The 27,659-nt window shown below is 42.0% G+C and overlaps 1 protein-coding gene across 3 annotated transcripts in view; it reads left to right on the plus strand.

Moving 5' to 3' along the window:
• Window positions 1–27,659, plus strand: part of Glis3 (GLIS family zinc finger 3) — a 426,372-nt gene that overhangs the window by 391,086 nt on the left and 7,627 nt on the right. For all 3 annotated transcript variants that reach the window (XM_052187691.1, XM_052187699.1, XM_052187709.1), the window contains one exon: window positions 10,186–10,361. In XM_052187691.1, the coding sequence (XP_052043651.1) occupies window positions 10,186–10,361 (176 nt within the window). The remainder of the gene's footprint in view (window positions 1–10,185; window positions 10,362–27,659) is intronic.

The raw sequence follows: 27,659 nt of genomic DNA on the forward strand, positions 1-27,659 counted from the left end.
AGTGCTCATCACTGTGTGAACCCCTGACATGGATGGCAGATACTTTGTCATGTTCACAGAGACATTCCTAACCCAGAGGGCAACAAATAAACACAGACAGCAACTAATGTCCATCAATCTTGATTCTAATGATCCTGTGACACAAGTGAGCACATCGCAGCAGGCTCTACAGTTGGATGATGAGTGTGCCAGCGTCAGAGAGTTTTGGTAGAAGTCAAGATGTTATTTTCACTTAGCATCTCCTGAGGATGTCTGATGCTTTCTAGAAAGATGACATCCATGGGCATTTTATAAGAGAAGAAGAGTCCAAAATCTCCCTCCTCTCCCAGTATGCTCATATGTGTGTGTACATACACACATATATATGTACATACATACACATCACAGTTTGAGAATTCCTGTCATAAAAACATGAATGGATAGATTGAGAAAAACCCATTGCTAGTCTGTCTTTGTAATCTTCCCTGACTTATCTCTGATTCAGATGTCCCTCAAACTCTCAGACTTTAGTATATTTTTTTATAATGTAATCAAGAGTTAACACTATCTTTATCTTTAACTTGCCATTAAAGACCTGAAAAGCCTAGGACTCACCTCTGATCTTCTCCTCCCTTGCTCTTTCACATCTAATTAACTCAATCTGTCAAGTGGACTTTAGACTTAATCAGCACCATTCTTCCGTTCATTCTTGGCCCCCACCTGACCTACCACCTCAAGTACAGCTGCTCTGTCTTCTCTGTGACTGGTTTTGCCTGTCCACAGCAGTCCTCCAACCCCATCTCATCAGCCTTTGCTCTGTGCCTCAAGACCTGACATTTAAAATGTAAATAAGTCATGTGTTGCTCTCTACATCCTCCTGAATCATACCAAGAGTTGATGGTCCCCTGTGGTCAGGTGCCAGCCAAGTGTCCTTCCATTGCTACCCTCGTTCAATAGGCTGAGAGTTTATCGGCCTTCATGCTGTTCTTAGAAAGGACTGACTTGTCTTGCCTCTAGGCCCTTGCATCTGCTGATCCTGAGACACTAGATGATCACGATGATGCTTGGCATGAAGATGCCTTTTCTTTCCAGTGTCTGCTCAAACTCTGCCATTTTAGAGGCATTTGGTCAGCCTTCATTAGTTTATTTGAGAGGGATCATTGGTTTGAGATTGATCCTCATGTAGCCCTGGCTAGTCTAGAACTTGCTAGGTAAATCAGGCCTCAGACTCAAAATGATTCTCCTGCCTCTGTCGCCTGTGTGCTGGGATTACAGGTGTGAGCCTAGATGTTGGCCTGAGAGAAGCTTTTCCCACCCAGCTTTGCTGGGTTGCTTGACTCTGCTGTTTCCTTTCACCAGCACAGCCTGAATTTATTGTGGATTTATTTCCACTCCATTTTACTAGGTCTCTCTGAGAGCAGAAACTGTGAAGGTGCCAGTTGCCACTCCCATTCTGAGCCCTCCATGCTTCTAGGGAGATCTGTGGAGTTAGGGGTAGGAACTCCATAGCAATGATGGCTTTACTATTTATGGAAAGTTAACAGTAACCAGAGCACGTGGTTGCTGTCTGTCCTTCTGCCACCTTCTCCTTTGAGTCACTTCAGTCCCTGCTCGAGATCTCTCTGGGAGGCTTCACATACACGTACCAAGCTTCCTTCTGGTCCCAGTACATTGTCACATCGGGTTATTTTTCCTTTTTATTTTTTATTTCTGAAAGACACTGTTTTATCATTTTATCGTAAGCAGAACCACATATCAAAATCGAGTATTAAGATGCCCACAAAAGTTACTATCTTTTTAAATGCTAAGGAAGGTCACTTGGACTCTAGAAACCGAGTCAGCCATCTTTATTTTGTTCCCACATTCCAAACAAATCCATCTCCTGTTAAGGCCAAGATGATGTTTTCTTAGTCCCCTGGGATTTTCTGTCAGGAAGGCAAGTCATAACTGTAAGAAAGATGCCTTACAGTAAGATAGAATTCCTTTTCTGTCATCCCTACTTTAATACACAAAGCAAAGGTAGTATGGTACTGTTGCTAGGCCATGGTATTATTCAAACTTGTCAGTGTGTTCTCTTAACAGATTATGCAGATCCTGAATCTCCCAGGTGAGAATCAGCCTGATGAGTGCTCACATAGTCCTAAGTTCTTCCTCTCTGATGTAGAACAGGTCACTCTGGAGAGAGCCTTCACTTCCTGTTCTGGCAGTGTGACCTAAAGGCATGAAGTCATTTCTTTCCCTAAGTGAGGGCACTGGCTGCTCAGAGATTCCCATTTTTTGCAGATGAGGGGTTGTCTGTTTCTTGGTCAGGAAGAAGACTGTCAAGGTGAGCAGACACTAAGACACTAAGATGCAGTGTTTTCACGTGAGTCTTTTTTAGTTTTTGCTTTTTTTTTCTGAAAAAAAAATCTTTGGTTGCTTTTCTGTGTAGTGAGAAGTAAGAAGAAAATAATCCACATTTTCGTCAATCCCAGAGCAAATGGTTCGGGACATTCTCTTAAATATATATTATCTTCTAAACGAGATGTTCCCTCCAGAAACAGAAACAAATGCAGTATCCAAAAAATGTATTTTAGTCGAGCAAATAGCTCATTTACCTAGGCCCAGGAATTGACACCAAGTAGGGAGCTCAGTCTCTGGAAGCAATGGTATGTTCTACTGAGCAGTTCTTGGGCAACAGTGACCAGCATTTGCTAAGTACTTGTCCTTGTATATTGCTGGGTGAGGGTGCTCCAGATGCAAATTGAAAATAAATGTCCAAGAACTTATTCTCTGTCCACCCAGAAGAACCATGAGCCCTTTTCTGGTTGATTGTGGCCTTTGAAACAGTGACTCCTCCGGTTCACTTCTATAGACAGTATTGAGCGTCACTTTCAAGAGAAAGCAGTAAGTATTCCTTCATAGTTACTTGATGCTTCAAAGATGCAAAGAAACTACATCCAAAAAGCACGTGTCAATTACTGAACAAACTACCTCTCAGATAGTTTCTTCAAATTCACAGATTATGCTGACTGTGTATTCTCATTTAGTACTGGCTTGCAGATGTATCCAGCCATATCTTGCAGAAGTCACATTTAAATTTGATCCTCAAAGTTGCATAGACTTTAAAGAAACAGTTTACATTTTGAAGCCATGCGGAAAGATTTAGGATAATCATGTGTTTCTCATGTTTAGGAAAAAAATTTTTTTTCTTGTTTAGAATTCTCATTTTAGTCTCTTCTGGATGCTTCTCTTTTATAATGCATTCTGTCAGAAAACACATTGAACTCGGTGGCCATGCTAAACAAGGACACTTCCCTTGCTGTGGGGCAGCGAGTTAACCCTCTTGATAGAGTGCAGTCACAGCAACACAAGTAGAGTCACAGCACTGCAGAAATTCCCTTTTCAGAACAAATTTTTAAATCAAATGTCCAAGACTACCCTAGATAGAATTTTCTTTTGGTTTAGTACTCCTTTGAAAGGAGAACTTGGCAGAATCAGACATTTCTTTTCCTACCATTCACAAGAGAGTCTGAAAGAGAAAATGTGACCGAGTCACAGCCAGCCAGTCCTAGAGTTTAGATATTTCAGAAATCTCAGCTCTTGCTTTTGCAGGATTCATTGCTCTTGTATACTGTAGATTGTTTCTCCTCCATTTTCTTTTCCACAAAGGAAAACAGCAATATCCTTGGCATCACTTCAGAGTTTACCAGGAAATAAATATAATATATATATATATATATATATATATATATATATATATATATATATATATATATATATATATATATATAATTCTGAGCCTTTGGCACTGAATATTTTCTTGACTTTACAGCTTGTTCCCTGTTCCCACGTGGAATAACTCTCCTGCCGGTCACATTGGCTCTTCTACTCTCACAAATGCTCACTTTTTAATACATACGTTTGAATCACCATTTAAAGATGCATGATCATTTCGCCTACAGTCCTCCTCAAATCATGTTTCCCGGAGGCATGGGGATCATTCTTAAGTCTTGAGCCCCTCTGGTTTGATGAATTTTTTGTGGTAATTATTGACCCAGCTGTTTATGAGGAGACAGAAGCTCTACTCCTTCCCAGGGCACCGATTTGGCTCTTTGACTGAAGACCATCTCCTTGGATAGACACACAGCTCTTGGCCAGCATTGGTCCTACCCAGATGGACGGTTTTGCAATTACCCAGACCTCTCAGAAGCCATTTCTTCATTATTGAAAGCTGCCCCCAATTGTCCCAGAAGCCAAATTCAATCTGCAGTTCCCCCAGTAACGTACTGTGATTCATTTGGGGACAAATCTGGATTGAACTGAGTCCAAGTGTCTCTTTTGTGAGACAGAAGGGAAGTATAAGTAGATACTATAGTCACCCAGATGAATCAGCCAGGAATTCATGAAGTGATTCATAAATCGTTATAAAGACCACTAAAGTCTACTAAAATGGAGAGCTGTCTGACTATACAAAGTATGGTATTATTATTGGGCCTTTAAAAAAAAAGATGTTAAATCAGATGTGAAATCCTTAAAACTATGCTTTTCTTTTTAGTTTTTGAAAAGGATTTCTTCTCCTCCTCCCTCTCCCCCTCCCCTCATCCTCCCGTCCCTCAGTAGGCCCAACAGCCAGCCCCTTTTCCATTGATTAGTTTTCACAGATTTAAATCCCCACATATGATACTCTACAATTCCTTTAAGAAAAAAAAGTCCTTACACAGATCCATTGTAGGACAGTTTGTATCCATTAGTTCTGCTCCCAGGCCAACAAATCAATAATATTTTTGTGTAAGTACAATGAACCGAGCTCTTCACATGCATTCTTCCTTCTTTAGTAGGTTCATAGCTCCAGTGTAAGACAAAAAGGACAAACCAAACCCCACTGGCTTGTTTGAATCCCAGGAGAGAAGTGTCATGACTTACTGTAAGAAAGTGCACTGTGTGGAGTAGATTGCTACGGTAGGGGAGTGACTTCACCATACCTGATCTCCTTTACTCTCATCCAAAAATGGTACCAGATCCCCTCCAACTGGAATGGTCCATGATGGTACTGATATTTTGAGTCAGCACCAAGAAATCAGACCCTTGGAGACCTCAAGACTGCTCCTCCAACTAGAAAATGAACCAGAAAAGTCAGTGCCAGTATCCATACTGGAATTGTCAAGACAAAAAGGTTTTCCTCAGATTTCTTTTTTGTTCCAAGCCTTCCCTGAGTGGTCTAATGTAGCAGCAGGACCATAATCTTGGGCAGTTCTTAGGCTCTGGCTCACTAAAAACACATGCTAGGGATGCCCTACATCAGTGGTTCTCAACCTCCCCAGTGCTGTGGCCCTTTAATGCAGTTCCTCATGATGTGGTGGCCCCTAGCCATAAAACTATTTCATAACTCTTAACTTTGCTACTGTTACGTTCGGCATCTGTTATGTATCCTACTATAAATATCTGTGCTTTCCAGTGGTCTTAGATGGCCCCAAAGGAGGGTCACAACCCACAGATTAAGGCCTGATGCTCTCCATGACCACTGTTTCCATCAGCCCTCCACTCCCCAAGCATGACTGATCACCTGGACGTTGTTAGCCACTCCTAGTCTTAAGTTCATTGTTATCCCTGGTTTCCAGATGTAAGCGTCTGCACAATGTACCGTATCTACTGATCTTTTGTCTGTTATGCTCCCTTGCTAGTGCAGTACTCTCTTTTTACTTAGTCTTAGCAATGGGTCTTCAGTTGCCCCTCCCTCCCTCCCTCTCTGCTTATACCAGCTTGCTCAGAGCCTAGTTTATATCTCCTGAATGAAAAAAAAAAATAGAATTATCTCATACTTTGCAATTCTGAGGGAAGTTGGGCTATCTTTGTCTTTCATTTCTATGGAAGCTAGGAGAGTTGGAGGATTTATTCAGACTTCCTTATGTAGTAAGAGATAGCACTCGATCCAAGCCCGTGTGCCCCTGACCCATCTGTCTTTCTGCATCCTCTGTTTCACCATCCTTCCCAGGCTTCTGTATGGGAACTTTAACTGTGCTTGTCCCACTTGGGACTTACTGTCTTCTCATAATCTAGGAATCAGTGCTACCTCTTGAGGAAGGGTGAGCTCTTGGTGCTGGCCTGCCCACTGCCAAGTGGGAAGCCTGATGGAACGGAAAGTGGGGCAGAGAAGCCAGGAAAGGGAGGTGCTGAAGGGAAGGAGTGTGGCCAAGAGATCAGCTGTTTCCTGAGGTGTCCTGAATGAGCATTTACAAGAACCTTTCAAGTCCCCCTCCTGCAAAAAAAGGCTTATTTAAGAGAGTTCAAAGCCTCTGCCTTGCCTCCTCTTCTTAGCAAACCATTGCTCATTATAAGGTCATACCAACTCCCCACCAAGGGAGGGGAAATGGTTGACTCAGTTCTGGCTTACTTTTGTGTGTTCTGTTTCTGGTAAGCAGGGATTCACCCAGCCCCACCACCGCCTAGTCTGTCATGTGCCTATTTATACAGGAGTCATCTCTTTTGAGGTCCTATGAAAAGCATAAGCAGATACTAGCAGCCTCACTGGAAGAAAGTCTCTGAAATGAACGCTGTGAATCCTCTGTTGGTATACAGAAGATCTTTCTTATACCTCTTGGATATGGTGTAGCTCAGAATTAGGATGATGCTGCCTTGACCTGACATATTTGCAGGGTAAAATACTCTGTAGAAGAAGAAAAAAATACCAATAGCTATAACCTTTCATTGGAATTGATTATTTTAGCGTCAAGAAACATTTTCTGCATCATCATCATCAATCGCCACATAAATACGTCCCTCAGGCTTTTCTGAGCAAAACACTCAGAACATAGTCATTTTGATACAGGCAGATGCTCAGGGTTGGGAAATAGCTGCAGACATTTAGAAGAGAAGTTAGGGAGGCCTCCCTTCCCTGCAGCAGGAAAGGTAGTGACACTCACAAGCTTTGGGATCTTTGATCCTCTGGGTTTTTTCTCTTGCATAAAGTAGTCTAAAGCTGTTGGGTTTCTTGGGTTTTGTGGACTTTTGATTCAAACTTGTAACATCTGCCTTCCTGGTGTCTGTTGTTTGCAGCTGTGTCTGGAGCCCTCGCCCCTCACTGTAGGGTTCTGTCTTCATCCTCATACTCCTTCTCTGCCATAACCTCTGATCTTAATTATCTGTTCTTCCCTACCATGAGCAGGTTAGCAGAAAACTGAAAATATACAAATTAACAGAGCCATGGCACTTTGTTAAAATACTGCATGGTGGTCTTAGGCAGAAGTAAAAGTGATTCTAAAATTGATGAATGAAAATAACAAAACGTTTTTTAATTTGTATAAATTGACTCTATGCTTTAAAATCACTCCTCTTTATAAAGAGATTTCTTGTGCTAGGGTTTTAAGCTATTGATTCTTGTTTCCATATTCCTGGCAGTCATCTGACAAATATGATCACTGCTCATCAAAAGTACTTTATCTGTAGATGCAAAAGTTAAAACTTCTGTAGGGACTCCTTTTAAATCAAAGACTACTTTATGAATGTTTATTTCACTTAGAAGAATTTGTATTTAAATTTTTATTAATATTTTATGGGAGGTGAGATCTTTGTCTTTAAATGTGTCACCTCCGTGCTATGTAATCTCATCTACTTAATGAATACAGAGGACACCTGACTTGCAAAGAACAAGTGTAAGTTAAGTGGAAGGCAAAAAAAAAAAAGTTAAGTGGAAGGCATAATATTTTACTGTCCTGGGTCGTGAAATAATATTAAAACCTCAGTATATGCCTATGGTGTTTCCCCCCTTTGTTTATCCTTATCAATGTACTGAATAATATGTAATAGCCAAGAAAATAAGGCCAGGAACTTGTATGAGTAGGTAAGAATAATTTGGAATGAGCACATACAGAATCTATATCTAGTGTAACATAATCTAATAGATGACAAAATATTTTAATAAGTTAAACTCTTGGAGCGGTGTAGCCTCCATTTCCTAGTTAGTGATCCTAATTAACACTGCCCACACCAGTGCAAATGAGAAAAGCTGTAGGGCTTCACTCTGAAGAAAGGCCCTTGGACTCCTTTTGTATTCTTCATCTGTCACCATTCTTACTCCTTACTAATATGTCTCATGTGAGTCAGATGTATCATGTCGTTTGGGGGTATGTTATATCCTCAGACTGTACCGGGGTCCTCAAATTATCCAACTTGTCTGTCCCTCTGGCCCCATTGACTGACCAAAGATGGCAGAAGTACCAGAAGGAAAGACCAGAGGATACACTAGCTCAATGCATCTTCTATTCTCAAATAAAGTAGTGAAACAAGAGATCTAAAGGGTCTTAATTACTTTGTCTCCCAAAGTTGAAATATCAGTGCGATTGTGGGATAATGACATAAGTCACCTTGCTATTCAAATCCCTTCTCCCTCCAACCCGGAGGGTCATAAGAACAGGACCTTCTAGGATTGGGTGCCAGTGTGGACTCCATCTCTCCGGACTCTATGATTTCATAATTTCTCATTCCTCTCCTACAAGCTCAGAGCTACTTTGGAGACACAGTAAGGACATGTTCTCCAGAAAATAGTCTCCATATGGGGAATCCTGCCTCATGTGTTTTACTAGATGTTCTCAGGGAAGTGCCAGGATTTGTTTACTGTGTTTTCTCTCCGAGCCACTCAGCATTGCCTTTCAGGATAATCCCAATTAAGAGGATGTGCTTAGCAAAGGGCATATTTACCAGCACAGGACATGCAGCTGCTGCTCTCCTTCCATAGAATAAAATCCTAAGTGACCAGTTGGTAGGCATTCGATCCCATCTGGTTTGCTGTGATACTCTGAACCTCTTCACTTTGAGTCCCCTATTGTCCTCTTGTTTCCTGTGCAGCCTTCTTACAGAGTCTCACTCGACTTCACAAGTGAAATGCAAAGTGAACCTGACATTTCCTCCCATCCTCTCTTACTCCCTCAACATAAATGTTGAAGCACTGCTTCACAAGATACGTTGCTTCAGGACCTTTAGAATTAACTTCGTAAACGTGTCTACTGCGCCTTACCCCTCTCAGCTGTGTCCTTACACAAGAGCCCAGCCTGGTGGCGTCAGTTGTTCCTATAAAACAAGTTATGTCACTGCTGATGACCTGCATTTGTTAGTTCCAAATGAAGCTTTTCTTCTGCACAGTATAAAGAGGAACTAACTAAAGGTTTTCATGTTGATGAACTTGGGAGAGGTTACACACTTCATTGCTAGTATACTTTTATCCAGAATTATTTTGCTGCTTATTCTCATGGCATTGCAAGACCCTCGCTTCTTTCTCTACCATGAGTATCATTGTCCCATGGCGAACCAACAAATCTAGCATCCTGCTAATTTCTGTACTGCAAGGATGTTCTCTCAAGTCTCCCGTCCTTCGCCATTGTTAGGCATGCCATTCTAGTGACTCAGAACCTGACAGTTTTCCCTCACAATGAGAAGATAAATATACAGTTGTCCAAGGTTCCTTGGTGATTTCTCCTTGTTTAAATACCAAGTATATCTCCTTTCAGAAACCAGTACCCTGAGAGGCTGCGGCTGAGGATGGCGCTCAGTGGTGGAGTGCTTGCCTAGCGTATGCAAGGCATCGCATTCAACAAAACCAAAAGACCCAACAATCTTGGGCTTGTTACACATTACTACAAAAATGCCACAGTGCATTCTCTCTACACCATCAGGAATGCACTTTGCCCAGCACAGAACCCAAGCCGACCCCTCAGGTTCTGCGTTTCAAGGCACATTTGACCTTTGAGGTTTAAGTTATTTTACTCTTGGCAAGAGTGAATGTATTGTTTAAGGAGACTCTGGTTAGAGGGGGTCATAATAAGGACCCGTAACACTTCTTGGATCTCAGATGTGCCTTACAAAACAAAATGTTTATGAGCTAAGTGTAAATGACTCAGAAACATATGAATCGAATTTCCCCTAAAATGTGAACGGGTTTTAAAATTAGCAGGAAAATGGCCTGGCAAAAGCTGTGCTTTGAATTTCACAAAACCCAGAGGATTTGAAATGCAGTTTAAGAAGCTTGACAAACCCAAACTGTGACTAAGGTTTTCTTTGTTGGCGTCCTTTTTCCCCTCCATGTGTCAGAGAAGCACTGGTGGTTAGACGGGAAAGAGGAGGGTTATGAAGGGTTTTTGAAAGAGCATATGGTCATACTTGTGTAGGGCCAGAACGGGGACTTAGAAGGCTTTGAAGAGTTGGTCATGCTGCCTGTTGTAATCGTTTTCCCAGGTTTGCACCTCCGACTCCATCTCCTCACCACATCAGCCCGGGAAGAGTTCCAGCTCCCCTGTCACTGCTACAGAGAACACAGGCTCCCCACACCCAGCAGCCACCAGGCTCGCTCCTGAAGCCCTACCAGCCAGAAACCAGCTCTTCTTTTCAGTCAAATGGTATCCATGTCCACGGTAAGCAGGAGCTGGTGGCTCTGGGAGATTTAAAATGGTACCCTAAGGACCAGATGTGGGTCTCAGATGTTGTTTTTATGTCAGACTTATGAGGTAAACTGTACCCCTTTTCAGCATGAAATCCTTTGGTATTTTCCTCCTGATGTATGACACACAGAGTTGTCAGACCAAGGCAATTGGTGTGCCCAGTGTTGTGACACCTCAAGAGTAGGCTGTACAGTAGCATCCTGCTCCTGAATGGTCAGGAGGCTGTGTGGAAGGAGGCCATGGGAGGACCACTGTCCACGTCCATGTCTGCTGGCTCCTTCTCATAAGCTAGATCAAAGCCTTCCCTGGTTCAGGGGACACTTCCCCTGGCCTCCCCTGAACTTCATGGTTCCCATCTTGGTTCTTCACTAGAACTTTCTTTCATTCTCTCCATCTTGTAGCTCACTTGAGTAAAACATACCATCTTTATTACTGTAACCTTGCTGCTGAGGCCAGAGTTGTCTGACCCATCAGCACATCTCTTAGGGAACTCAACACAACTCTTCATGTCTCCTAATGTCTTGTATATTCACACAGAAAGAAAAGAACATAAGGAAAAGATAAATCATAATGGCTTACATCCTGTGTCAGTCCTATGTTCAGCAAGGACCATACCTGAGGACCGAGTCTGCCTCAGTTTCTTTTCTTTAATCAAACTCCTTTGGCCAGTTCAAGCACATGCCCTAGTGGACTTCCCCAGAAAACTAAAATGCCAAGCTGTACAGACTCCAACCGCCAGATGTTTTTGTCTCCTGTTGTCAGAATTCTATGTAAGCAGAAAAGATACTGTACATTGAGACTCCACATGATTCTAGAAATGGATCATCTCCCTCCTCTCATTGGTACCTCATTATATAATATTATATATAATATATAATATACGTATATATTATATAATATATATAGATATATTATATATTTTAATGTTATATATTTTATATATAATATAATTATATTATATATCAATATATTTAATATGATATAACATAATAATATAATATAATATATATTTAATATATATTATATATTATATATTAGATTATATATCCAATAAATTTTATTATATATAAATATATATTAAATATATTATAGATTTTATTTAATATATATTATAGATTATAAATTTTATTTAATATATGAGTATCTCATATATTTATATAGGTTATCACTTGGAATTAATGGATGGTATCCCAAGACAGTGTTTATTCTGAGTGTGAATACGGTCTCTAGATAGTAGACTCCATCAGGATTGTACTAAACTTGATCAATAGGTTCAAAGCTGAGTCCTGAGTAGCAGGGGAGAAGGCAAGAAGATCATAATGCTCATCTGTAGCAAGGATGGACATCAAAAAGCCAGGGTCACTGGCCCTGGGCCACAGCTCCTTCCATCTCCCCCATTCCTTGCTTGTCCAGTTTCCCAACAAAGCTTAGACTTTTCAGTTCAGTGGTAATTTCTGCCTTCCACTTACAAATATCTGCTCACACATCTACTACATCAGGAAATGGTTTTTTAAGTGCCTGCTATAGGTGCCGAGTACCCTCTATAAAGAGGGTCTCTAAAGAGGGAAAGGGGGGGTTCTGGGCAGTCACGCAGCTTCTCTGATGAAGGGAGACCCAAGGCTGTATTCTGGGAAGCTGCTAGGAAGTGCCCCTCTGGGCTGTGGCTCTGTAGAAGTCAGGGTAATCAGAGTAGGTCACTTCCACGAAACTGTTTTAATGTCTGAATTTTTTTTAATATTTTTATTTTCTATATTCTTTGTTTACATTCCAAATGATTTCCCCTTTCCCGGATTCCCCCTCCCCATGTGTCCCATAAACCTTCTTCTCTCCATCCATTCTCCAATCACCTCCCTCCTTTTTCTCTGTCCTTATATTCCCCTCCAATGCTAGATCAATCCTTTCCAGGATCAGGACCCTCTCCATATTTCTTCATGGGAGTCATTTGTTATGCGTTTTTGCCTTGGGTATTCAGGGCTTCTGGGCTAATTTAATATCCACTTATCAGAGATTGCATTCCATGTGTATTCTTTTGTGATTGGGTTACCTCACTTAGGATGATATTTTCCAGATCAAACCATTTGCCTAAAAATTTTGTGAATTCATTGTTTCTAATTGCTGAGTAGTATTCCATTGTGTAAATATACTACATTTTCTGTATCCATTCCTCCTTTGAGGGACATCTGGGTTCTTTCCAGCTTCTGGCTATTATAAATAAGGCTGCTATGAACATAATGGAGCATGTGTCTTTATTGCATGCCGGGGAATCCTTTGGGTATATGCCCAGGAGAGGTATAGCAGGGTCTTTAATGTGGCTGAAACCGGGCTGTATTCTTCAGTCAGTGACATCCTGTAGTCGTACCGATCTCCTGCTGGTGCCGTATAGACTAATGGAGCAGTTCACAGTTGGCTGTGGCCTACGTCCAGTCAAATGCAGTATATCCTGCTTTGCTTAGAGCTATGAAAATTTGTAAAATTTTTCTTTAAAACATTACTTTACCTGTGGTTTAAAAAAAAAAAAACTAACCAGAAAGAAATTTAGCTAAAATGCTCTATCTTTTTAATTGGGCTAGCACTTGCCTTCCTGAACTGTATTTTGCAACAGAACTTCACAAGAGGGTTATGAAGGAGGCCAGTTTGTGCTGTAATCCTGTGGGCTCTGAGCTCTGCATGCATGTGTAGGGTTTTGCGCCTGGGTTCGCAGCTCCTGTGTGGACATCTCTGGCCTTCCATCACTGTAACAAGTGGCTAAGAAGAATACCAGACACAGGCGTGGGCCTTCCTTCCTTCCTTGCTTCCTTCTCCTTCCCCTTTCTTTATTAGGCTCTGGGAACAAGGATCATGTTTGTAGCCCCAGGCTAAGCATAGGACTTGATGCAAATAGGCATAAAATAAGTATTTACTGGATAAGTAATTGGCACCTTCTCATTCGGCAAATAAATAATAAACTTAGAGGACTCAAAGGGCATTCTCTATGTTATTTTGTCAAAATACTCTTTTCTCTACATTTCTTCTTTGAAAGTTTATTAATGAGTATATTTTCAGCTTGAAAATGTTGGGCTTTTAAAAAAAGAAAACTTTTACTTTCTTAATTATTAAAAACTTCTATAGCCAATAAGAAACAGATAAAATCAGCCATAAATTAGGTCAGGATATAGATAGAGAAAAGGAGAAATCCTAACTTGCCCAATAAGATGGCCGCGTAGCTGATGTGATAAGATTCCAAAGAAACTGACCACGTTCTAGCCACCCATGGAGGGTTAGGGACTCCGTGAGGCCTCTTCCTTCTCTGAACAGGAGAAAGTTTTACGTGCAAGCATTTCTTACCAACCAGTCCTTAGATGAGGACAAAATGTATATGCTGCTGATTTTAAGGGGAGAGTGAACCTTCTTACCCGAGTGTATTTATGAGCTGACGCTATCCCCTTTTGTGTCTCACGTTTACTGGATGCAGTTACATGGTATTCCACTGGCATGAGTTTCATCCTCTAGTAAAACACCATTCTTTTAAAAGCCACAAACTGTCAGAGTTTTAACACAGTGAGTCTTTGTGCCTTTATTCATGGCTTTAAAGAGCATCATGAGCCCACCTCCTCTGTCGGACCTGCAGCAGGTGTAGAGTTCAGGGAGAGATGTCATTCCTGCATCTATTCAGATGGAGCTGAGACATGTAAGAATATGAAATGTCTGGGCAGCACTGCCTTGGCGAGCCACATGGGCTTAGAGAGGGCCATATTGCTGAACTGAATTCATATTCAGTGTCATTCCAGGTCAAAGGTGCAACAGAGGAAACAGGAGTTTACAGCTCTCCTTGGGGGTGGGGAGTACAACGGAACTCCTTAGTGTGATTGTCTCATGTGAAAATTAGAAGGTCAGAATTCAGGGGGGCTTTGGTCTTGCTGATGAAGAAGCAAAAGAATGTCCTCTGAATCTTGCCGATCATCTGCTAATTGGTACGGAACTTAGACATTATGTGCTGAACTTGTGCTTTTATGAGCGGTAAAGGATATACCTTGTAAGGATTAACACCAACATCCTTTCATGTTTCTTCACCACGGTTTTATTGATTGAGCATCCACTCTATCCATTTAGATTGCCTTTATATATAAAGAGGATAACGTGTCCTTTCTTCTTAATGTTTGACTGTGGATAGAATTTTCCAGTCTCTGTTTGGGAGATATCTCTAAGGCAACTTCTCAGGACATTTGAGCTTTTCTTTCAGATGTCAACATAAGGACACTCTTTCCAATCCTGTAAGCTTGTTCTTTTCTCTTGGTAGGCGAATTCTCTTGCCCAGGCAAGCTTCAGAATTTTGCCTGGATTAGTTGCCTAAGAGTTGATATTTGTACATTTTGTTATGGTGCTACTGGATAATTTCTTTTTAAATGCCCTATTCACTGCTCCCTGTTCAAATGCCATGGGAATTCTTAGAAGAGCGTTTTCACAGTCTTCCTGCTTCTGGACGCATCACGGAGAGGCCAGTTCACCGGGTGTTTGTTGGCCACTCTCTAAGTACTAGGCAACGAGAATGCCCTTTAATGGCTGCCACACTGCCATGGCTGAAAGGGGGAAAGGGAACGTGATGCATTATAGGGGAGATGTTATCAAAGGATTTATAGAGATCATACCTGAAAAGGAGTTTGAAGATGAATAGTTCACAGGGCAGGGATGGGGGAATGGAATTCCATACCTCCTGAGGAGGGCGCAAGAAAGGACATAAATGTCAGGGGGGAGCATGCAGGGAAGAGAGACCCTGGGAGCTGGCATCCTGCTGGCTGCACAGGCCAAGTCCAAAGTAGAGAAGAGGGCTCAGGAGTACAAGGTGGGCTCAGAAAAAAACAATGTGTCACACTCAGCACCACCACCCTGTGCAGAGGGTGGCTAAAGATAGGCAGCAAATATAAGCTCCTCACTCTCGGGACTAGATGGCAACTGTTTGGATCCCTCAAACCAGTGACTGGAAGGGAGTTCTCATCTCTCTGATGCAACTGGGAAATTAGAGGCATGATAGAGAACTCATGTGGAATTGTGTGTGTTCACCATCGTTCTGAAGAGAGAAGGGTGGAATCACAAAGAAGTGGAAAGACACACAAGAGTAGGTGCTGCAGCAGGCAGAAGTCCTCTGTGCTTTCTTAAGAAAGTTAGAAATGAGCACAACCTCAGGGGATTCCTGCTCGAGACAAGTGCACACCTCGGCTTCTGTAGGCCTCGGCTTCTGGCGCTCCATTCCACACGCCAGACACAGAGTTCCTGCAGCCTATGTGTCCTACCCCTTTGTGGTTTTCCCTCGTGTGTGTGTGTGTGTGTGTGTGTGTGTGTGTGTGATATGTTGTGGGTACCTGTGCACATAGAAGCTGGAGAACTAACTTTCACACTAGCTTTTGAGACAGGGAATCTCACAAGACCTAGCAATTGCAATAGGCTAGGCTATCCAGCTGCTCATTTCCAGGGATCCAACTGCTATACGCCACAACACAAGTGGTTACAGATGTGCACAGTAGCACCTGTATTTTTCTTTAAATGTAGATACCAGGAATCCACATCTGGATCCTCATTCTTTTATTGCTTTTATTGCAAATATTTTACCAAATGAGCCATGTTTTGTGGATTTTTGATAACCTCTCAGAAGCCCACAGTTATTCTAAACTGACCACTTTGGGCTTAGCCTGTGCAGCCAGCAGGATGCCAGTTTTGTATGGTGTGTTACCACTGGTTCTTAGATTTGAGTGTGCTGGTCAGAACTGGATTCCTTCTGAAGACCCAGCTGTTTCATATAAGCATTTGTACAGAGTAGGAGCTTCCAGAGTTTATTTTATAGTGGTGTAGTAGCAACAACCGGCACAAGTTCACTCTTCTTATGTGACAAGATGGACAATGCAAGAGCATGCTGGGTAAAGGGACAGCTTAGTTGAGCCAATGGGTCCTCTTGTGCTATCTTCTGTTTGTCACCTTGAAGGGAAACTACCACATCATCCTGGTCTCCTCAGAAATGTTAATGTTCTACACATCTTCTGCTATCACCTGGAAGAGAAGGCAGAGAACAAATGTAGCCCAAGCTGAGTTTATTGGACACTCTCTCTGTCTCTATCTCTGTCTATCTGACTCTCTCTCTCTCTCTCTCTCTCTCTCTCTCTCTCTCACACACACACACACACACACACACACACACACACACACACACACACGGTGGAAAACTGCTTCACATTCTCTCCAATGCTTTTCTAATCTGTAAAATGGGCAATTCTGCCTCTCTGGCACACAGATAACATTTATTCTGATTCTTGGAAACCAGTCCCTGTATAAAGGGCTCGCCCCGTCTCCTCCAACCTCTTGGGTGCCTCTCAGGCTTCCGCTGCTCACTCTTTATCTTTCGCTCCTTTGGAGTTTCCAGTTGCCAGCATCCCATCATCCATGGTTCAGTTATTTGGTTTCATTAGGAAAACACCATGAGGCTATTTTATGCCAGCGCAGTAGCAGTGGGAAGGAGGAGCCTTCGCTTTGGTCACAACCCCTGGGGGTTTATGAGCTGTCTTTTTCATAATGTAAAATATGCCCTGTCTGTGGGCCCCCAAAGAAGCTAGCCAGACAGAGTCCAGACAACGGTGGCATTTTCCTGTCTCAGTATGAAGCTGTAAGCTTGTCAACCCAGTTCAGATTGAGTGCATGGGAAACAAAGGGTCTCCAGCTACAGACAGGTCTCAAAGAACAAAACACGTTGTGAAAGGATTGTTCTAACCAACATATCTTTCCAGCTCTGGAAATCACAATCTATGTAGATGAGAATGATATAGCAGGTAGGAGTTCAATGTACCTCTTCTTCCTTGGCTGATTACTGACCACACCTGCACAGTGGCACTTTCTAGGAAAGGGTTCTTTGTGTTACTGCCATGGCTGAACTCATTGCTGGGGATTTAGAATGTTAAGTCCTTAAAGGTTAACTTTCAAAGCATTTTTTTTTAAAGACAAGTCAACATACTCCTTCTCCATGGGAAAGTCACAACTGCATATGTAAAGTTGCAAAAGAATAAAATCTAGAAATTGTATTGCTTAAGTTAAGTGTGAGCATGTCATAACTCTGAAATCCCAGGAAGACATACATAAATGATTAGAAATCAAATGTCATCGACTTCACTGTGAAACTCATTACACATCTACAAAAGAAATGAGCTAGTGAGTCTCCTTAATGGTATTCTGATGTTACCAGCTGCCATGATCAGTAGTGTTTTTCAGTATCAACTCTGGTATTCCTAAGGCCTGTTGAGTACTAAAGATTGATAATTAGAGTCACAGAAATCCTTAATTACTCTTATGTACTTAATTACTATATAGCTACCCCAAGCACAGTTTTACATAAGTAGTACTTGATAAATTCTGACAGCGTGCTAATTCTACAAAAACAAAAAGTTAAATTTAGGTGTGTATGTGTAGGCTCAGTCAACGTTTCAACATCCCAGATTTTGGGGGTGGGGGAAGGGAATGTAAAGTAGTCGTCTTTAGTCAGAAATATTGCCTGACTGATGGATTATAAAACCGAACAAGGAGGAGCCTTCATCTGTGACAGGAATACTTGAAGCATTGGCATACAGAAGTGTGTGATCACACACCTGACCACGTAGATTAAACCTACCAGAATACTGAAGTGACTAAAGTCACTAAATCCCAAGTTATACGAAGCAGATAAAGTATCTTCCCATGGTTCTTTTCATAGGGTAAATGCTTAACCATTATTTTTAAAAATAAATACGAATGAAAAAGGAACTGGAAGAGATAGCCTCTCAAATTGGAAGAGATCGTCGCGGCAAACTTGTCCTTCAGCAATCAACCTTATGATCATCCAACATGTTCTATGTGCCAATTCGTTCTCTTAATAGGCCTTTTAGGTCTGCTTTCCTGGCATGTTCCTTTAATTTATGTACATATATGCTTATGTGTTTATAGCAATACACTATCTCCTTACAGACTTTCTCAGGAAATGTTTCCGGAGAAAGCTTTCTGGACTACTGTGTGTGTATTGTGAAGGTAGATGGGTGTTCCCATGATGGCTTCCTAAGGTTCTCCCAGTTTTGCATCTTAACCAGCGGACATGGTAGTACTGTTGCTCACCAAGAAATGTTATTTTAATGGTTGTCAATCTGTACAGCAAAGCTAGGGAACTTGCTTTAATTTTTCCTTTACTTAGCAGCTTGACTGAACATCTTTTCATGTCACTGCTGATCACTAAGGGAAATTTTAATAATAGGGAATCGATGGCAGAAGCGGCGACTTGGGCTCCTGTGCCATTTCAGCTGCCTGCCTGCTCATTCACCTGTCAGTCATGCTGTATCATTTGCAGAGAAACACTTTGCTTTTGTGGAGTTTTTTTTTTATTTTAATTGGAAATTGAGTTTCAAGAATCTCAAAAGTTTATTGAAGAGAAGGAAATGTCTAGAATTTTTTTTTCCATTTCATTGGCTATTGTGACGTACCCATTACAAAATTTAAAAGTGCCTGTGGTAAATGTTCTAGATAAAGTGGTTTTTCATTATTTGGAGGAATTAATAACAGGTTTTCAGAAGGAAATATCCTTTCTTATACTTGAAACTTGTGAAATCTGGTCTCTTGTGAATAGAATTTTGAAGAAGAAATGTTTTTTCTCATAACTCTATTCTAAGGACTCTGCTAAACTCTGTGAGGATGGACTTGTTAATGGCAATCTGTGGTACTTGGATTTTAGCTGGAATTTTCTTTTGTATGTGTGATAAACAATTCATAGTTTAGAACAAAAATGTGAAGAGCTGTGGCTGGCAATCCCTTAAAGTTGACAAATGAGAACAGAGAACAGCAAATAGAGGGGCAAGCAAGCCTTCAGCCCTGTAAAGACCATGGCCACCCCATCCTGCCCCAACTTGGCTCATTTCTGCTCAGCACTGCGTTACAAAACCATCCCAGTTGCTGTCGAATTTCTTGTTGGTTTTCTTACAATTGGTAAGTCGTTTGAATTGCAGGAATTCTTCTTTAATCTAACCAAATTGTTCTGACTAAACCCTGTATTTCATTCTTTTGCAAGACCTTCAGGAACTATACCTCAGAAGTCACAATTCTGGTCACGTGGAGGCCTTCTAGCTCATTTGAGTGTAACCACTAGCCCTTCCCTTTCTGCATTGCTTCACCAAGCCCATCCTCATATCACACATCCCAAAGCAAGTTCTCAAGTGTCCCATCATTATGGCAACATGACTCAGGAGTTCTGAATCTGTCCCATAATTACCCACGATCCTTTGCATCTGTAGATCAGGCCTGACGCAGCAGTTTCCCAGCAAGAGTGTGTAGAAATACTTAACGTTTATATTAGCATGTATGCTTAAATCTTACTCTTACAGACATCATTGTCAGGTTGCCGTTAACTGCATAGAAACCATTCTTCATCACAGTCGTGTATGTTGTTAACCCTCAGCTCTCCTACCCACTTTTCTTTCTGTCTTCTGGTTTAATGATCTGTCTGGCATCCAGTGTCAAACAGTGATTCAGAACAGCAGAACCGTCCAGGTTTGCTGGATAGAGAATGCCCCAGTTAGCTTTAACTGTCAAGGTGACATGGCTGACAGTCACCCGAGAAGGGAGGCTCAGTTAAAGAATTGTCCAGAGGAGATTTTCCTGTGGGCATGTCTGTGGGGTATCATCTCAAGTGTTGATTAATGTAGGAGAGCCAGGCCCACACTGGGTAGCACCACCACGTCTAGGCAGGTAATCTTGGGCTGTGTATGAGTGCTGGCTGTCTATAAGCCTGCCAGTGAGAAACAAGCCCTGTGGTTTGGGCTGTGCTCCCTTGACTGTGAGTTTGTTCCCCAGGACTGGAGCATTGTGGGAAGCATCAGATGGCGCCTGCCTGCAGGCTCTTTTTTGACTCCCCTCAGTGATAAACTGTGACTTGGAAGCAAAACTTGCCTCCCCAAGTTGATTTGGTCAGAGCGTTTGATCACAACAACACAAGTCAAACTAGACCAAAGCCCATAGTATGTTTATATCACATTAGTTGATCTTCCCCACTTAAGGAAAAGTCCCTGATAGTGAGGAAAATCGAAGTATTTTCTCAGATTTACATACCACCATGTGCAAGGATCCTGACTGCTAATCCTTCATCTTAGTTCCTTCTTACCATCAATATTTTCCCCAAAGTCTACTGCCATGGTCTTGTTCATTCATCATGTTCACATAATTATTTCCTATTATGTAGCAGGTCCTATTCTGACTACTAAACCTATATTATTGGGAGGGGAGAAAAGCACAAAAGTCCATGGCTTTTGAGTTTGTGTTTTATCTAAGGGATATCTGCTGTATATTATTATATTGTATCATATCAGTTAATAATTGTGTCCCTTGACAATTTAAACAGACTTTGAGTTCAATGGTTAGAGAAAATTTCCTGCCCAAAGAATGGTGTAATCTTTTTGTTCCTTGTAGGGCATTGCACATTTCAAGATGCATATTGCAAACTTAAATATAAAAAGTGTGATGTGCAGTGGGATGGGATTAAGTAAGAGAGGACAGTCTCTGTCAACTGGATGCGCTCATCAGAGTTGACTCCCCAGAGTGGCAGCAGGAAGATGCTGGCTCAGAGCTAAAGGTGGAGCAGAGATAGCAGATGTGAAGTTGGGTCATGCGCACTGGCAGACAGGGTCCATGGGTTTTGAGAGTACACAGGGCCAAATTCTCTGGTGGCCAGTGGAAGAAGATAAGAAGTATCCCGGGATCCAGGGACATTTGTGAGGTTTCAGAAGGCCCATGACTGACTTACCTCAGACCCACAGAGACAGTTTTCAATGCTTGATACCCTGAGCCAAGATTCCACCTTACACTTGGATTGGAGTGCTGGAGATTTTATAACCACAGATTTGGATTCAAAGAAGTAATAAGTCATCTAGTTAGCAAAGCAGGTGTAATTCGGGGCTGTGTTTGCAGTTGGACAGTAAGAATCTAAGTCACAGGATTGTTGCAGAGACAGCAGTAGGAAGAAGACTCTGCCTCATTCTAATAAGGTCCCACACTTTCACCGTGGCCAAAACTGACTCATAAAAGGCCCTAGAGGAAGGAGCCAGGCAAATCCTCTGACTGATGCCTACTGGTCATGTAATTGGAGGTCACTCTCGGCCACTAGGTCCAGCAGTAAACATGTTCTGGCTCAAGGAGAGAAGATGTCCCCTGAAGAACTCTCTTTTCCCATTTCAAATGGAATCCAGGCCCTTGAGATTATTGTGATCTTAAATGTTTTCAAAATATCATTTCATGCTGGTCTAAGAGCTTTCCAGATGATGTGTAAGATACCTCTCCTTAAGTACTGGTTTCCGGGCCTTTATCCAGCAGCCTGCTTCCCTGGGTCTTCCTTAGAGCCCAGGAGCACATGAGTTATGCCTAGGTGGAGTTGTGTTTATGGCATCTGCTTTGAGAAGCTCCAGGGTCCCCTGACCATACTCCCCTACCCCCATTCAAGACAGAAGGCTTCATCTGTGCCTGATGGTTTCCATCCTTCTCCCGTTCTGTCCTGAGAGGTTCCATGCATACAGCATGGCCTAAGAAAGCTAGAATGGCCTTTGTGGAAAGAGAGAAACAAATCAATTAAACCTTCATTCTTCACCATCCTTCTCTTGTACTGCTCAAGGTCTGTGTGCCACTAAGTCAACAGTGCTTATGGGCCTTAGGGAGAAGGAGCCTGACAGCCCTCGGCAGATGTGGTCTGTGCTCAGGGGCCAGCATTTTACATGAACGACATCAGCAAATAGGTCAAGATTAGAATCTTGGTTCTGAAACTTGGTGTCTCTGAAGGTTGGCATGAATTACTCTAATGTGACTATTTCTTGTTCCTTAAGCTGAGGACAGTACAACTTGTCTGAAACACTGTGATCCCGTATGAAGATTGTCTGTGTAAAACCCCTAAGTTGGTTCTTGGCTCTGAACCAACAAATACTAGACCCTAGGCTTCTTTAAAGTAGTTGTCCAAGTGGATGGTATAGCACTAAGCAAACTATCCTTTTGAAATTTCTGTAAGTAGGAACTGACATTGAGAGAGTCCTGGACTTAGTATACAGTTATATAATGCCTATTTTGATTCAGTTGGTGATTTGCATTAAGGTTAGGCTAGACTAATAAATAACTCCAAATGTCTGGCTATATAGAAATACTAGTATAGTTGGAAGAGTTTCCTGTTTTATTTGCATGCTATCAAATGAACCAGATACCAGTTTTAAAGTCTTAGGCCACCTTCTGCTGTCATGCCCTGCATCTCAGCTACCTAGTTCCAGAGAAGAAGCACCAAGTGGTGATTGTGAAGGAGTCTTTAGGGTGTCTTGACATTAACGTATCAGACAAAGGTTGAATGTTTAGTTCCCTCAGGCTGCTCTCTAAACAATACTGAAGTGGGTGGAATCAGTATAATAATGCATTGCCTCCAAACTATAAAGTGATGGTGTTTTACAGGCTGCTTGCCTATTAATAATCCCTTCTTCAAATTGGCCTCTGTTATGTAAAGGTATTCAAAGAAGGAAGGTCTCACTTCCTAAGAGAATCATAGCCATGATGTGGACACTCTCTCTCTATCTGTCTATCTGTCTGACTGTCTGCCTGCCTGTATTTATGGCTGTCTGTCTGTCTGTCTCATTCTCTCATCCCTTTCTCTTGTTTTCCATCAAAACTTGTATGTTCAGAGATGACCTGAGCTAGTTATTGTCAACCTGACTCAAACTTGAGACACCTGGAAAGAGGAAACCCACTTGAGAAATTCCCTGCATCGGAATGACCAGTGGTGCATTTCCTTCATTGATTGCTAATTGATGGAGGAGGTCCCAGTCCACTGTGGGCGGTGCTGTCCTGGGGTCAGTGGACCTAGATTATACAGAGGAAGGTAGCTAAGCAAACCAGAGTGAGCAAGCAAGTAAGCAGTGGCCCTGTGTGGTCTCCACTTCAGTCCCTGCCTGGAGTTCCAGCCCTGTCTTCCTAAGTGATGAACTCTTACCTGGAGAAGATAAAATAATCCCTTTCTTCTCCATGCTGTTTTTTGTTTATGCTGTTTATCAAAGAAGTAAAAATGTAGCTAGAAAATGATTTTACCATGTATGCATGTGGACATTCCCAACCTGCTATCAGTGACCATGACCTTTAATGTGAGTAGGACCCACCAGGGAAGACTCACTTTACTGAAGGGCGCGCCTCATCTCTGGAGTGCATAGAGGGGCGGGGCCCCTTTACTTTCAGTGGTCTTTTTTGTCTTTCCTGTGCTCAGCATCTTGGGGTACAGCAAACCTTTCCCTGTTCTATCTGACTCTATGGTCCAATACTGGCTGAAACTGAAGACTGCGCAGTAGTTAAGGTAACCAGGAAGATGATGCTCCCTTATGTACAGAGGTAAGGGCTGCCAAATATGTGTTAAGTGAAATGACTTTAGGAGAAATGGCTGGTAACCTCCATCCATTGCCCCATGGTTACAGTACCACAGATGTCCTGCAACACAAATGCTTGTTGACCGACTACTATGCAGCAGTTGTATAGAATAGTTCTGTGAACAGTGACAGTTTGGATGAGACCCCTGTTTTCATGGATCATGCTTTTGTTTTATTTTGTTTTGTTTGGAGAAAAGTGTGTGAAGTAGAGCTAATAATAGGGATGCATGCATTTATCATTTTTCGAGACTGTTTCATGAGGCAGTTTTAGATTGACGGCAAAATTTTGTGGAAAATAAAAGTGCTTCTCAGGTAAATCCCTTTCCTTTCCTGGGTCTTGACTGGTAGGAGACATTCAAATACATCTCAGGGACAGAAGGTCAAAGATCTCCAGGGAAATCTACAAAGAGCCCTTGGAGTACTGGACGAAAAAAATCTCAAGTGCCAAGGAGAATTGAAGTTTGTATTTCTTCTGTGTATGCCTGTCTCTGGGAAGGCTCTGAAAGGACTCCTTCCACAGCCTATCACTTGGGCTCATCTACATCTCTACATCATATAACTAAGGACAGACATTCTGCACTTCCTAAAGTAATCCACAAAATTACAGACTACAGTCAGTAAATGAATAGATAAATAAATAACAGGTCCTAAAATCACAGATGTGTGTGTGTGTGTGTGTGTGTGTGTGTGTTTCTTCTTTCCTTGGCTAATAAAAAAATTACTGAAAACCCAGGGGCTTGATGAAATCCTGTCATTGCTGAGTTTCCTATCTGGGCATGGGCAGCTCAGCACTGCTGGCAGGAGGATCTGTCTCTTCACTGGGACTGAGCCTCAGTAGAGCTGGGCAGGGCCTCCTACTTAGACCTGGGCAAGAGAAGACACAGGGACCGTGTCAGAACATTATGTTTAGTTATTCATTCTTCCTACTGGGTACAGTGCAGAGAAGGGAGCGGTCTCTTCACCCCTTCATTTCTGTTATAAAGTTGAGGTATACAACCATTCTCCTCTCTGCTTGTAAATGGGAACGTTTGTCTGAACTAGCCAGCACCTGGCTATTTCCTGGCATCATGATCAGGGACATGATCTTTGTTTAGCCAACCTGTGTGCAAACAAATACATTGTATGACATGTCTTGCTACCTTTTCCAGGTACAGTCTTCCTCTGTGACTCTTTATCCACAGGTGCGTAGCCAGGTGGATAAAGCTTCTCGGTAGCTACTTCACCATCACACGGTTCAAAGACTGGACACCTACCTGTGGTGTTTCCACTCCTGTGTGCATGGCGTGATGAGTCCAGCGTATACCACTCACAAAGAATGTCACACAGATTACCCTCTGCTGCTGTTGCTTTCCAGAATGGAAGGGTTTCTACAGAAGGGTGAACGCCCTGGTGGTGTATGCTAGAGCAGCACTTCACTCCCTGAGTGAAGGGAGTCACGTGACTAGTGTTTACTTCTGTAATAGCTCTGGTTCCTCCCCACAAGACTGAAGTGAGAAATGTGTAAGGAACAACTAGATGTAACAGTCTAATAAGGTTCCTCTCTCGAAGGCCAAGAGACTGAAATAATTTATCTGGTTTTTATTTCAACCCTTAAATGGCTCTGTAGTTTTTTTTTTCTCTCTCTTTCTTTTCAAGAATTTAATTGGGACCATTGATGAAACATGGCCAGTTAAGCCTGGGAATCTGGATTGATCTAGAGTTACGCTGCCTTGTAGAGTACTGTGAACCATGTGTGACTGTTTAAATGGGAGTTAATTAAAACCCAGTAGAAGTTGGCCTGCTACAATTTGAGTGCTTGATAACTGCATGTAACTACTATGTTGGACAGTACAGACAAAAACTACCATTCCCATGGAACATCCTGCTGGGCAGCACTTCCCTAGAAATCCCTTCCCCCATGGGACAAAGTTCAGAAAACGCTTTAGGAATAGATTGTAGTGATGCATGAAGGAATTCACAGTCAATAAAATAGGACAACAGTGTGTGTGTGTGTGTGTGTGTGTGTAAAATATAGACATATTAATTTTAGCCACCTTGCAAATTAATTGACTTCATTATGATGTTTTCATATATGTGTCTGTGTGTATGTATGTCTCATACCTTTAACTCACTCTTGTGTGTGTGTATTTGTGTGTTTGTAATTCAAAGTTGTGAAGGCGTATATCTGGCAACTCGTCAACTATGTTAACAAAGATAATTCCTCCATTCATTGTTTATACCAGCCTGCATTGTTGTTATAATTAGCGCCAAATCTTTCTATAATTGAAAAGAAAAATAAATTTGCCAAAATTGAGACTAGGATGAGGGAGGAGCCTCCTTGACTTTTTACAAGTTTCAATTTAGGTAAAAGAAGGTGATCTGCCCTTCCCATTCATGGAAGTGAAGTCTCTTGTAAAATAGGAGGGGTGGTGTTCGCAAGTACCTGTGATAACTAGCGTTTCTCCTCAGCTTATGTTGGTTTGTGTCTCTACTCCACAAGGACAGCCACTAGCTTCTGTTTCTTTGGTCTCTCCAGCAGTACCTGACCCAGCCCTTGATTAGCGTGACTGACTGACCGACTGACCAACTGACTGACTGACTGACTGACTGACTGACTGACTGACTGACAGATTGGCTGACCCTGCCAGCACTCTTGGGAGTTATACTCACAAAACGTGTTAACATCTTGCCTCATTTTGCTTTGGGTTTGAGAAGTTGGGTTATTTCCAAATTTACTGTTTGAAACCCATCCACTGGAATACAGGAAGCATTCATTAGAAAATGGGTTAGGCTGTTCCTAGGTTTGTATGTGTGACGAGATCTTAATGGAAATATTTTTTTAAATCTTGTTAGTTTTATGGAAGTAGCCCTGGGAAGAGAACTCGTTATAACTCTTCAAGTTGACTGGCCACAAGCACGCACAGCAGTGTATTTGACAGTGTTTCTGTTCTGGCATTGCCTGAAGGGAGAGGGCACCACTGATGAAGGGGCGCCTCCTTTCCTTGGTTAAACATGCTTGTAGGGACATTGTGGGTTTTCATAGGTTCTCAGATCAGTCACAGCCCCCATGCAGGAATCATAGTCTTCTTTGCTCTCTGCTTCCTTAGGTCCCAAGTGGGAGATAAAGCCCAGAATCCTATGTGGAATTATCACTGGGTCTATTTTGCTGTATCACAAACCTTTTAAACGTATACGCATCACAATACCAGAATACAGATTAAAGCGTATGACATTTCTGCTCCCTCTCAGAAACAGGAAGGGAGATAGGAAAAAGAGTGAATTAGTTTTCGTAAAGGCCAGTGAGTGTCTCTGTCGTTGCACCTGAGTGATTGATGTTCCTGTTTGGAGAGCCATGGGAGCTCAGTGACAAATGCCTCTTCTTCCTGGAAGGGTAATGTTACACTAAGGAGTGATACAAGGGGATTTATGGGTGACAAATCTGAACAGGGATAGCATGGGGCTATAGAGAGCAAATGTCTGTTGTGCTCAGTAAGGAGACATTACATTCCAATAGACCATGGTAATTATTTCTTCTTGATGTACCCATAGTATTTTTTCATGTGCCCGACTAGAGGGACCCAGAGTCAAGATCTGTCAAAGGGATGACCCAAACCAACAGATCCAATTTCTAGTTCTTTCAAACCTCTGAGACTTTTTGTTCAGAGTTCCACTGAGGGGAACAAAGAAGTCATGGTACACATTAGTTCATGCAGTGTCCAGGAACCAACAAGCCCATAATGTATCATTTTCTTCAGCTCGTGATACACTTTTAAAATTACAATAATTCAGTCTTAATTCCATACTAGCATTTATTGCCTATGGCTACATCCATTCTTGCATTTGGCTGTTGAAGGACACCTTTTTTGAAAATTTAATTCTCCATAAC

The sequence above is a fragment of the Apodemus sylvaticus genome, chromosome 1 (assembly GCF_947179515.1).
Source record: "Apodemus sylvaticus chromosome 1, mApoSyl1.1, whole genome shotgun sequence".
Taxonomy (NCBI): domain Eukaryota; kingdom Metazoa; phylum Chordata; class Mammalia; order Rodentia; family Muridae; genus Apodemus; species Apodemus sylvaticus.